The sequence below is a fragment of the Pinus tabuliformis genome, chromosome 9 (genome assembly GCF_031772625.1).
Source record: "Pinus tabuliformis cultivar Carrire ecotype Pingquan chromosome 9, CPIR1, whole genome shotgun sequence".
Taxonomy (NCBI): Eukaryota; Viridiplantae; Streptophyta; class Pinopsida; order Pinales; family Pinaceae; genus Pinus; species Pinus tabuliformis.
In genome coordinates, this window is record NC_142307.1 from 1,836,314,714 (window position 1) to 1,836,328,137 (window position 13,424).

General features: G+C 35.5%; 1 protein-coding gene across 1 annotated transcript; it reads right to left on the minus strand.

Annotated features, from left to right (window-relative positions):
• Nucleotides 1-3,687: 3,687 nt before the first annotated feature.
• On the minus strand, nt 3,688-5,410 carry LOC149156138 (UDP-glycosyltransferase 73C3-like). The gene has a single exon (XM_089441718.1). The coding sequence runs from the start codon at nt 5,408-5,410 to the stop codon at nt 3,899-3,901; it is 1,512 nt and encodes a 503-aa protein (XP_089297844.1). The 3' UTR covers nt 3,688-3,898.
• Between the last annotated feature and the right edge of the window lie 8,014 nt (nt 5,411-13,424).

The window sequence follows — 13,424 nt, forward strand, 5'->3', positions numbered from 1 at the left end:
CTTATATGGTTCTGATACACAGATTAAAGATCAACTAACTAAATAATAAGTTTACAAGGTATACGCTGGTTGCTCTAAACACAGTTGCGTATATACGCAAGTTGCATTAATAGAAGTAGCGTATACAAATTTGTTTATGGAAATGAAATATTGTTAAGTTGCTAAAACTGATTCACTCCCCCCCTCCCTCTCAATATTATTTCCAACATTATAAAAGGGATCGATTTGTCTAGAATTTTGTTCAATTTTTTAAAATAAAGTACTATATTATTTTGTTATGTGTGTTGTTGAAATTAGATGGGAGGCTCCTCATTGAATATAGTATATTCTTTTGTTAAGTGTTACTGTAATTCAATAGATGGTTCCACATTGATAATAAGATAGGTCTAGGTGTCCCCCGATGGGATGCCAGTAGGTAGCCGACTATCGCCGATGTCAATTTCAGCAAACAAATGGAGATTTCAAATATTTACGAAAAGGGACATAATAATGGACGTGCAAAAACGTGGATGGCCACTAAGGTGGCAGTCCTAGAGATGGGAGCACAAAACAGCACTTGGCAAAATCGACCTTTGTGTGGTAGGACAATGGGTTGCATGAATACATTATCCTCTGCCCCTCGATGCATCTTAAAAGACAATGACATTGTCTATTACTTGGTGCATGTGGTATGAAGTCGACACACTCTTCTTGCACCGTCGGCTTGAAGATGGGTTGTCTAGCTCTGGAAGGATTGGATGACCCTTCCTCACAAAATTACAATGAAGGGAAGATCATTAATGAGCAAATCATGCCTCACGGGATCTAAGCAAAACTTTCTGACTACAAAATATACATTTTTTCTAAATCTCGATTGGTATGTGATCGCCCTCACATCAGAATTGCCTTATTTATGCATGTTTGGGAGTTTAGGGTGGTGAAGAGTTATGGTACACAACGTGTCCTCTCGCAATGATAAATTTATAAGTAGTTCACGTAAGGGCATACCTCTTCATTTGGGTGTGCAACATCAGGGAGGTAAGTAGCTATTATGGCCCCATGACTCCATGCATCATGTCGCTAGGGGGGGTTTCTTCAGGACCCTCTTCTTCCAAGCATATGAGGCTATTCGGTTGGGAGTCTAGCAAATTTTTTTGATGTGACACTCCTCGAGGTCCATAGGGAAATTCTTTAGCTTGAGGCCAAAGAATTTGGAGACAGAGATTATTTCTCATACTTTGACATAGGAGGCAACAACCTCAAATGGATCTTGGATTCGAGAAATTTCCGTCGGAGAAGGATCCACTTTCTTCGCTATATCACTCATCATCGTTAGCTAGAGACCTTACTTAGTATGGTCATAAGAGATAACCAGGTGGAAAACTACAAGTTTTTGTAGGCTAGGAACACATCAATCATATTCTCTGAGATCTCAAATATCACCTCGATGACATTGTTGCTTGTCTATCTAGCAATGAGCACTATATAGTTTCTAGTTCAAACAACTGATTCAAATGAGAACCAGGAAGGACCATGAGTCATCAATGCACCAATTCACGCCTCCCCGCAAGCTAACTCAATTGCTTCTTCTCCAGTTATCATTTTGGGTTGAGGAGTCCAACTACTTGTTTTGCTAAGCTGGACCACTGGAAGGAACACTTGGTTTTGTTTTTGTCATTTTGTATCTATCTGTCATGTTTACTGGCCCAAAGGCTTCTCATTTACAAATATTTTCTACAATTTTTGTAGTGTTCGTTTTGAAGATTTTGTCCTTAGACTAGCTAAATGTAGAAGCCAATTTTATGTGCTCACAACTTGTGAGCGTACTAGTATTACAAGAGTGTAGATCCCCAATTTTCACATGGCTCTTAAAGAATAAGATCTTTAGATGTAAATTTTGTAAAGTAGTATACCTCTTGTTATAATAGTAATCCAATCTTAAAAAAAAAACTTCAATGTCATGTTTTTTTTCCAATTTATATAATTCAAGATTATACTAAATTAATCAAATATCATGAGCTATTTTGTAATGAAAAGAATAATACATGATAGATTTCTAAAATGATCCGAAAATGCACAGAACTCATCTAAGTTCAATGTGGAAACTATATTCAGAAACCATTTTTCAATCGAATCGAAGGCGTGGGTGCTTTGGAAAATTACAAAGTCAATATTGACAATATCTTTAATGAAATGATTTTATCTAATAAGATCCTCCACGAATATATATGTGATCCATCCAAAACTTAATCTAATAAGATGTGTGATTAACCCCTAATTCATTCCTATCGACGTTCATTCATTTCCCTATTGAATTTGCAGGTATATGATATTTAAAATTATGAAATGTTAGATTTTTGTTTTGGTTTATAATGTGTTGTTATAATTATTATAGAGTGACACGTTTTTCTTTGGATTTAATTATGAAATATTAGACTTTTGTTGGGCTTTAACGTGTTGTTATAATTATGAAGTCACAGGTTTTTCTTCGGATTTATTATTTTCAATATTTTTCAAGTTAAAGTGAAAAACTCTTTACTTTTCACTTGGGAGGGTGACTACTTCCCAAAAAAATGGCTATAATATTTATTATTATTAAAAATATCATATTCATATAATTAATATAAAATAATATTTATTATTACTATTAAAAATATCACATTCATATAATTAATATAAAATATATAAAAATTATTATTTTCATATTATTAATATCAAATAAAATAAAAATAAAATTATATAGTATATTTATTATTAATATAAAATAAAATATAAAGTATATAAAAATTATTATTTTCATATTATTAATATAAAATAAAATAAAAATTATAAAAGTATATTTTATAATAATTTATATTAAATATTGTTAACATTTCAGTGGTGAAATCATTTTGGTTTGGGAGATATCAACCCTACCTAATTCATTTTTTCATTTTTTATGATTTTTTTTGTTATTTAATTTTTATATTTTGTGTGGCGTTATCTTCCTGGCGATAAGGCACCTCCATTCGTCTCGAACCAGCTCCTCAATCACTTTAATAATCTGATGGACGAACGATATACTCACAACAAATATCTACTCTTAACTTACACATGTCCTTGGACCCTCGCCTGAGGGAGTCAAACTCATACCTACTCTACTACTAGGTTAAAATGGGAGAGTAAAGATTATTGCACATACTAACAAATGTTTCGAGAAATTTATATTAACCAACAAATAGTAGAAATATTAATATTGAAAGTATTGTTTTAAGATGTATAAACTATTTTGAAAATATAATTTAACTATCCCGAAAGTATCTCAATTAAATATTATTTTAGGATGTTAATTAGTTGAAGCGAATATGTATAATTTACTTTTTTAGAGAACCATCTTTACCTATTAGGACGCAAACTCATAATAATCAAATATATCCACAGACATAAAACTGGCATCTTTATCTTAATTCCCTAGATATTCGGGAAATCAGCCCTAGACGAACCAGAGCTATATATTTAGTCAATTGCTGGTATACTAAGTGATTAGGAAGGTTATATAATAACCTTCCATCCCAATTCAAATCTCAGTCACATTCACATAACTATGTATGAAATATGTTGTAATATTTTACTATGTGCAGGCAGATTTGTTTTTGTTGTGATTGCTTGCAGCGTTTCAACTTCCGTGCAGGATTGTTGTTTATGTACAGGTGGTATCCACTCAAAGAGTAAGCACAAATCTGAATTCTGAATTAATGGCACAGCCAAAAATTACAACTGCTATACTAATGGATGAGTTAATAGGTGCAGTTACAGCCATCAAACATAACTACCACCCATTTTTTATTTACAGCACAGTGACACAGACAAGGATTACAAGTGCTACACTAAGGGATGAGATGACAGTTGCAGTAATGCATAAGGAGTTGTATTCTTGAACTTACAGAGACAGGGACATGATTTCAGAGACAAAGAGGTCGAAATTGCTGTAGGAAGACCCTCCCTCCGCCACTGCTGCCCTCGCAGCCATCTTCAATTCCCTCACTCTTTTTCTCAATTCCCTGCCCCTTTCTCCCATAATTAGAAGTTTAACAATTCTTTCAACGTCGTCTCTAGGGACCAGCCAGTTTTGTTCGGCTCTCTTTGGCGCCTCAAGCGCGATCTGGATCTCATCGACCACAAACTTAGAGTTGTAGTACTGATCTGCGAAGAGCGGCCACGAGATCATGGGAACGCCCATCGTCATCGTTTCCAGCACGGAGTTCCATCCACAGTGGGACAGAAAGCCGGCGATGGCAGGATGTGCCAGAATGCTCAACTGCGGTGCCCACCCGAGAACGATGAACCCCTGCTTCTCCTCCTCCACCATACGACTACAGAATCCCTGGGGAAGAAAATCGAGGGCCGACGAGAACGACTTGGATCCGGAATCAGACGGTATACGCAGAACCCAGAGGAACTTTACCCGGCTGGCCTCCAAACCCATGGCCAACTCCTCAGTCTGAGCGCTCGAAATGGAGTTCTCGCTGCCGAAAGATATATAAAGCACAGATTCCTCCTTCTGCCTGTCGAGCCAGTCAAAGCACTCGTTTGATTCCGTATTTACTCCCATTTCCACCAGCGGAGCGATTTTGGTGGGTGAGTTTCCGAAAGCCTCCGGAGGGAGGAGGGGACCTATTGTTCTCACTATGCTGCTGCTGCCACGCTTCTGGAAATACTCCACGAAATCCGCCTCGAGATCATAGAAAGTATTGGCGATGAACCTCCAGCTCTGATCGTTGCCTTCTATCACGCGGATATTGAATTGATGAATCGCGCTCTCCGTCGTCAACTCGGTTGCCTCCGGCAGCATCTGAAGCCTGGTGAGACGCACTTCCTTTGGCAGTCCTGGTACAATATATCGACCTGAAAGTGTGCGCCGAAGATTACGAGGCAGAACCTCGGACATACTCACTATGACAGCATTTGAGTACATGCCGCCTATGAGGAAGCACACTGTGGGTATATTAAATTCTTTGGCCACGGCAGAGGCCCAGCCCAGGAGCATATCAGCAATGAGGCAGCTGAGCGGAGGGCCGGTGGAGCCCAATCCGCCGCCCACAAATCGTTGTAGGAAGCGTTCGAAGGAGCTCTCCATGAGTTCGTTGGCTGCGAGTAAAGGAGGTAGCTCATGCCTCAGCCGGGTGCTGTTGCTATTGACTTTCCCAAGGGCCAAGTCGTCTCTGGGTACCTCCATTTCCACCAACTGGATGTCCAGCCCCGTCTCCCGCGCGGCCTCCACCTTCTTTAGCAGTGAAGACTTGTGATGAAATGTGACGACGAAGGTGACCGTGAAGCCCCTGGTGGCGAGTTTCTTGGCGAGGTGCATGAAGGGAATCAGGTGGCCGTGACCCAGAGACGGCAGCATCATCACATGATGATGAGTAGCCCTCCTTCCATTTTCATTCTCCATGCTCCGGACCGCCTTTACTTATGTGGCTCCTTTATCGACTCGACTGCAAATATGCACAGAAGCTATAGGATTGAGTATGAGGCAGATTGGCAAAAACACCCTGAGTTTAAAAGGAAAGTGTATCTTCTATATATGGAACATATAGTCTCCATAAGTCTGTGGTTTCAATTTTAGGTTATCTTCTGCAGCAAAGTGTAAGATCCTCCTCCATCAATTATGGCATCCACAATAAATCCAGTGCTTGCGTTGAGCAAGTGACAACATCCACTTCTCACGTCTCACCTTTTACTATGAAAGTGACCAAGAACAGTGACAGGCTTGTCCGGAATTTTGTTGATTAATTAACATATTCTGTGTCAAAATTCGTTACCATTTCAATATTTTAAATTTAAGAAAATATTTCCTTACGTTGTACTTTTGATCTCTACCAAATACTTTACTCTCCTTATTTACGTTGTAAATTTAAATATTTACATCCTTTACTCTCCAATCCTACGCATGATAAGTACTTTTGATCTAGACCAAATCCTTATAATTTAAATATTTTACACTCTTACACGCCTAGGGAATTTCCATAAAGTTATGTTATAATATTTTATAACTAATAGTAATTATTAAATCCTGGGTAAACATGAATAAATATCAATTTATAATCATGTTAATAGCTTAGCTTATTTGCAATGTAATATTGTCTTTGTTTTTACCGTTATTATGTTGAATGGCGTTTTTCTGCAGTTTTTGGGTGAGCAAAAACTGTTCACCAAACTAATAAGAGACGTCTATTTTCGTTTTTTCACCCATTAAAATTTGACAGGTGGGAGTGTGAAGTATTTTTGAGGATGACAATTTGAACAGTGATGTTGGACCCTCATACTTTTCTATCGCCTTTGTACCATTGTTGTTGTTGGTAGAGATTACAAAAGGGTGGACCCTCATACTTTTCTATGGCCTTTGTACCATTGTTGTCGTTGGGAGAGATTACAAAAGGGATTTGTATATTTATGATTTTAGTAAACTTTGCACAAAATTTTCACATTATTTTTGTACTCGCATAATTACTTTCGCACTCAATAACATTTTTTATCAGTCATTGAAGCTATTTTTTTAGTAGCTAGCTTTGCGCAACCACCTTCGTACAACTATTTCCGTACTTCCAAAAAAACATCCCTAAATAATAATTAAAAAAGACTTGACTAGTCATTGAAGCTACCTCTTAGTAGTTAGCTTTGCACCCCTGTCTATGCAAAAGACCTTGATTCTCCTCCATATATACTCTGTCTTCTGCACAACAAACATTCGGCACTTTTGACCCCGGTGCTCACTATTCAAAGGACCTCAACTCTCCCACACATACTATGTACTCTGCACAAGAAAACATAATAATATTAATTTGACATTTCCTATGCAAACAACCTACAATGGCATGAATTCTCACATCATTGAAAAAAGAATTAATATAACAGTGTCTTGCAACCGCATCTAGTTTAGCACAACCACCTTCATACAACTAAGTTGCGAAACCTGCAACCACATCAATTCTTGCATCTTTGAACATAGCACTAATAACAATGTCCTGGAATCACATCATTGAGCAAAAGGCTAACATAACAATGACAATGTTAGAGCACTCACCAATGCATTGGCCACTCACAAAAGTACTTTTATTTTAATTTTAAAATGAATTGTTAGGCATTGAAAGAAAACGGAAATAAAACACTCTCCACTATGGGAATTATGTCCTATAGGAGCTTCCTCATCCAATAAAAAATTAGAAATATCATTTGCTCAAAATTTAGAAATTCCGGAAACTTTGGTTAAATTTACAAAAACACTAACTAGGCATGAACTAATAAATATCAACATGTTAATCTTAATTTTATAATTAATACAGTCATATAAATTAAATAAATGACTAGAAATTAATTCAAAATAAATATCAACACACTTATTTCAATTTTATAATATCAATAGAATTATCTTAATTTTATAATTAGTACAATCCTAAAAATTAAATAGTTAAATGGACATTAATTCATAATAAATATCAATACATTTTTTATAATACATTTCAAATGGTTAAAACTATTAAAAATTAGAAAAAATAACTTTATTTTAAATTATTTTTATTAATGTTGTAGATGATAGCTGAATTGGTGATCAAAATATGAAAACTTATAGAATTCAAAAATAACTTCCAAGATACAAAACAGACGGTAAATCCCAAAAGTATATATATATATTATATATATATATATATATATTCCAAAAAAATATAATGAAATAATAATCAACAAATAAAAATAAATTATAATGATATACATAATATAATTTTTGAAAAAAAATTAAAAAATAATTATTTTAGATACGTGTCAATTTTTTATTATTCATTTCATAATTTTTAATAATTAAATTACAATTCTAAAAACTTTTTTAAAAAATTTTGAATTTTCTAATTACTGAATTTCTTTATAATTTTAAATAAATGAATAAGACAATTTTCTTTGCAACTTTTTACTTCAATTCTTATATAAATTATTTTAAATACGTGTCAATTTTTTATTATTCATTTCATAATTTTTAATAATTAAATTATAATTCTAAAAGCTATCTTAATTTTTTTTGAATTTTCTAATTACTTAATTTCTTTATAATTTTAAGTAAATGAATGTGACAATTTCTTTGCTCCCCATCGAGCACTAAACCTTTTATATACCATAATGTATATTGAAAAAGTTTAATATTTTCAAAATACTCAAAGAGCGAAAAAAATTAATTGAGCTATCTTTTTTAATATTTTATTTATGATTAGTAAAATTTATTATTATTTTTTTAAATTATTAAATATATAAAAAATTAGTAAAATTTATTATTTTTTAATTATTAAATATATAATTGTTTTTAAAGTGAAAATTTTATATTATATATAAAATTGAAAGAAATTGCTATGTTTTATTAGCATAACTGGTTGAAAATGAGTTTCGTTAACAAAGTGATGTATGATTAAAAATTAGAAAAAAAACATTTTAAAACACAGTTAATTTAAAGTTAGTGTAACTAATTTAAATACCTTTACGTTGTAGTTTCTCAAACCATATGTCAAACCTAAATAAACACAAATCACTTAACAAATAAAAACTAAAAACTGATTTTTTTGATTACTTAAAAAATTATAATTTTAAAACATTAAAATTTTTAAATAAATAAAAATACAAAATATCAACTTAAAATAATTTTTTTATTGAAGATTAAATGTTAAAAATATTTTATATCCACGATTATTTTTATTTAAGATTAAAATTTTAAAATATTTTATATCCAGGATTAAGTTATTAAAATCATTATTTCTGATTTTAATGTTAATTAAATTGAAATATTTAATTCAAATAATATTAATTTTAATTAAATTATCATATCGATTAAGACAATGTCAATATAAATTAAAATAAAACGTTGATTTATTTTAAAACTTTAATAATCAGCTTTTAATTTATATAATTAATTCTTTCTCATTCTCATATATATATATATATATAAAATTGTAAACAAAGAGATATCAAAAGAATAAGAGCTGGCTATGGAACGAGAAATAAGAAGAAAAAGAGGTTAACACTTTTGAGAATGGGGGCAAGAAAGAAGACCAGCGCTGGATCTTGAACAACGGATGTTGAAGGTTAGTTAGTAAAAAGGCAAAAGCAGAAGAGTCATATCAACTAAGGGATGTTGAAGGTTAGTTAGTAAAAAGGCAAAAGCAGAAGAGTCATATCAACTGTCTGTCCTCGCAGGTAAGGTACAGGGGTCGAATCATGGCATCAACTTTTCTGGGAGATTAGAATTTTTGTCGCGAGGAGGTAAAACATGGTAGTGACTGTTCAATCTCTCTGCGCAATATGTTAGTGAATGTCCAATCTCTCTGCGCAATATGTTATAGGGGTGATGCCTATTTTCAACATTATAGAAAATTTATTGCGCCTGATATACCCAGGAGATAGCCTTTATAACATGCAGTTTTTTTCCGGAGATAGCCCCTTATAACATGCAGTTTTTTTTTTTTTCCCTATAGTCATTCGGGCGCGTGTTATATCTGTCTATCTCCGGCGCATGTCAGGGTGTAATAAATTTTCTATAGTGTTGGAAATAAGAATCGCGGTTATAGGGTATTTAACCTTTTTATTTTTTAATAGTATTTTATTAGGTTATAAATTTAATTTTGATTAAACAATTTTGTTATTGTGAAAGTGATGTGAATTTGTTTTAAAATAAAAACAAAATATTGGATACCTAGAAAAACAATTTCCATTATAATAATAAAAAAATGCAATGTATATTTAATTAATTTTGCATATGATTTAATAGAAAAAATTGTCACAAGAAAATATTTTAATGTTTATATAATAAAATATTTATTGTGAGTTGTGAGTAAAATATTTTAATATAAATTGATATTGAAATATATTTAAAAATATCTTAATAATAAAAAATCAGTTTAATGTGAGTTGATAAAATGGCTCAATACACATGGTATGTAATTTCATTAACATTCAAAATTACAATTTAAACAATAAAATATTACATTGTTTTTACATTTTAAAATAAGTTTTCATCTTAAAAAAATTAAATCCCTCTCGATGCATATTAAATCCGTGCTTAAAATGATAACGTCACGGGAGAGGAACTCACAAGAGAGGCGAACTAGGGTTTCTGCAACCCGTCCTAGGGTTTATGTAGCCCCTGCTATGGCAGGCTCCACTGACATAGCTCAGTATTGACGGAAACAGGGCGGATCAGAGGTTTCGTGGTCCTGCCATAAGTGCGAAGGAACATGCAGCCCCCTCAGGGGGAGGGCGATGCGCCTCCCCCAAAAAAGGATAGCCAAAAGCAGCAGACCGAAGACATTGACAAAGAAGACAGACAGAATGAGGACAATACGAACAGCAGCAAGCAACAGGACAATGAACAAGATCAGAAAGACAAAAATAAAGCAAGTTCCTCCACATGCAGACCGGTGGCCACTCACAGGCCAAAAGTGGAATTTCCCAGTCACCGAATCAATGCCAGAATACAATTTATGAGGGATCATGCGTTGATTGGCAAGTTTATTGGAATATGGCCAACTGAGAGAGCGTTAAGGAGCTGGATAAATACCAAATGGAACCCAAAGGGACACATCACTTTGCATCTAGGACCGAAGGGGTTTTTTACTGTCGTTTTTAACTGCTTGGAAGATCGCAACAGGATTCTGGATGGGGGTCCTTACTTTTTCAATTCTGCAGGTCTATATCTCAAGGGTGGGTTGAACGATTCAATCCAGACAAGGAAGACCTCAGTTATGCTCCCATCTGGATAAGGCTGTACTCGCTTCCTTGGGAATATTGGGAAGAAAGTTCCCTCCAGGAGATTGGAAATGCTCTGGGCGAATTCGTCAAGGTTGCCGAGGAAACAAAAGTATGCAGATACACGTCTTATGCCTGGATCTGCGTTTATATGGACCTCAAGCAAGCCCTGCCAGATAAGGTAAGTCTCTTCCATGAAGATGTTGAATGGATTCAACTAATATACTATGAGCACGTACTTTTTAGATGTAGGAAATGCCATGACCTAGGACACCTCTACAGAGATTGTCCTCTGAACAGGAAACCCCCTCCTCAAATGAACTCAGACAACCAGGCGTCTGACGGTTTTACCAAAGTGGTAAACCGCAGAAGAGGGAACAAGAAATCGACAGCCAATACCAAGACCAATCAAGTTAATATGTCAAAACCCTCAACGAGTAACAGCTTTGCGGCTCTGGCCAGTAATGATATGCAAGATTCTGATAATGGACCTCAAAATGACAAAGAAACCAGCAAAGAGCAGCCGGAGGGGACTACACAGCAACCAGGGGAAATCTTATTCAATAAATCAACCCTTCAATCCCAAACCAAAACTCAGGCCTGGAATTTTCAAGGAATGGAAGTTGATAATCCTGAACCCAGTACCAAGGTGCTGAAGGAAAGAGAGGAAGACTCTCAAGAACCCCAGATCATGGAGGAAGACCCTGAGAATATTGATATTGGTGAACTGGATATTCTAGGACTCGAGCAAGCATGCAAGACAGGGAACTTTGACAAAATACCAGACCGGCAAGTGGACAACCTGGTGGAGGTCCTCAATCGAGCACAAAAGAAATACTCTCTAGGAGTCCAGATAGGCAGTCAATGGGATGGAAAGTTCATCACCAAAGACAGCAAGAAGCAAGGAAGAAAAACAACCCTCGAAAGAACCATCAAGATAGGCGAAGTGCTAGTTGAGTCAGGTAGGTACGCCAAGCTGACCAAGTACTTCAATGTCAATCCCAACCCTTCTCAATGAAGTTGATATCATGGAACATTAGGGGGCTCAATAGCCCTAGGAAAGGCAGACTATTAAAAAATATGCTTATGTAGGAAAAACCAAATATACTCTTTTTGCAAGAAACAAAATGCAATTCGACAGTTTTGGAAAAAATAGTAGCGAAAGCCTGGCCAGGAGGGCTAGTAACAACTGTTGATGCTCAAGGGGCATCGGGAGGACTCGCAATTCTCTGGGATGCACGAGTAATTCAACTCGACAATATACATGCAAACAAGAACTTCGTCCAGGCAATATTTCATATAATTGGCACCAACACCCATGGCCATATAACTAATGTATATTTCCCTCGGGAAACCATACACAAAGCTGAAATTTTGGATACCTTGTCGGAGCTTAACTCAAATAGGCTATACCCGCTTTGGATATCTAGAGGTGATTTTAACATGATAGCAAGAATGGAGGAAAAGCAGGGAGGCAGAAGCAGAAGGAATAGAGATGGGAATCTACTAAAAGACTTTATTTAAAACAACTGGCTGGTAGATATACCTTCAAATAACGGCATGTTCACTTGGAACAATAAAAGAGAGCGATTGCAACAAATAGCTTCACGTCTCGATAGATTTCTAATATCAGACAATGCAACTCACCTGGGTGGGGAATTCACTGCTTCCATCCTTCCAGTATCAGGTTCAGATCATTGGCCCATAGCTCTCCAATGGAACTGTCCAGGAAACAATATTAGGCGTCCCTTCTAGTTTGAGGCCTTCTGGTTAACTCATCCGGATTTCTATGAATTTGTTAGATCAACTTGGCTCAAGTTCAATCCCACTAGTGGTACCAATATTTCTATATTCCAGCAAAAACTAAAGCACCTTAAAGGAGAAATCAAACACTGGAATCATACCACTTTTGGCAATATTTTCAAAGCACAGGCAGCACTCAATCAAGAAATGAAGAATGTCCAGCAAAGGATCATTATAGAAGGACGCTCCGAGGAACTCGTAAAGCAGGAACAAGCTATCGAATCCCAAATCCTAGATAGAGCACAATAGGAGGAAACTCTTTGGAGGCAGAAATCGAGGATCAGATGGCTTAAGGATGGGGAAAAGAATACAAATTTTTTTCATAAAACCACAGTGCAGCACAGAATGAATAATTACATTTCCCACATCAAAAACGAGCAGGGAGACAGAATTGAGACGCATGAAGGCATTGAAGATGAGTTTCTCAGATACTTTAAAAAAGCTCATCAAGAACCCAGCATAGATAGAACGTCTGCTATAAACAAAGTTCTAAGGAACATTCCAAAACTAATTACAGAGGAGCATAATCTTCTCCTCCTTAAGCCCACAAGTCTGCAGGAAGTCGAAAGTGTTGTACATCAGTTGAAAGCAGGGAAAGCGTCGGGTCCGGATGGATTCACCTCCAACTTTTTTCATAACTTTTGGGATCTTATCAAAGTGGAGGTCTGGCAAGTTGTTGAAGAATCTCGCACTTTACGATGGATGTACCCAGGGCTGAATGCCACCTTCATCGCTTTAATACCCAAGGCAGAGGAATCCAATACTCCAGACAAGTACAGACCGATTGCTCTATGCAACATAATCTACAAGATTGTCTCAAAAGTGATAGCTACCAGACTGAAACCGCTGCTCCCTCTCATTATCTCGCCCGAGCAATCTGG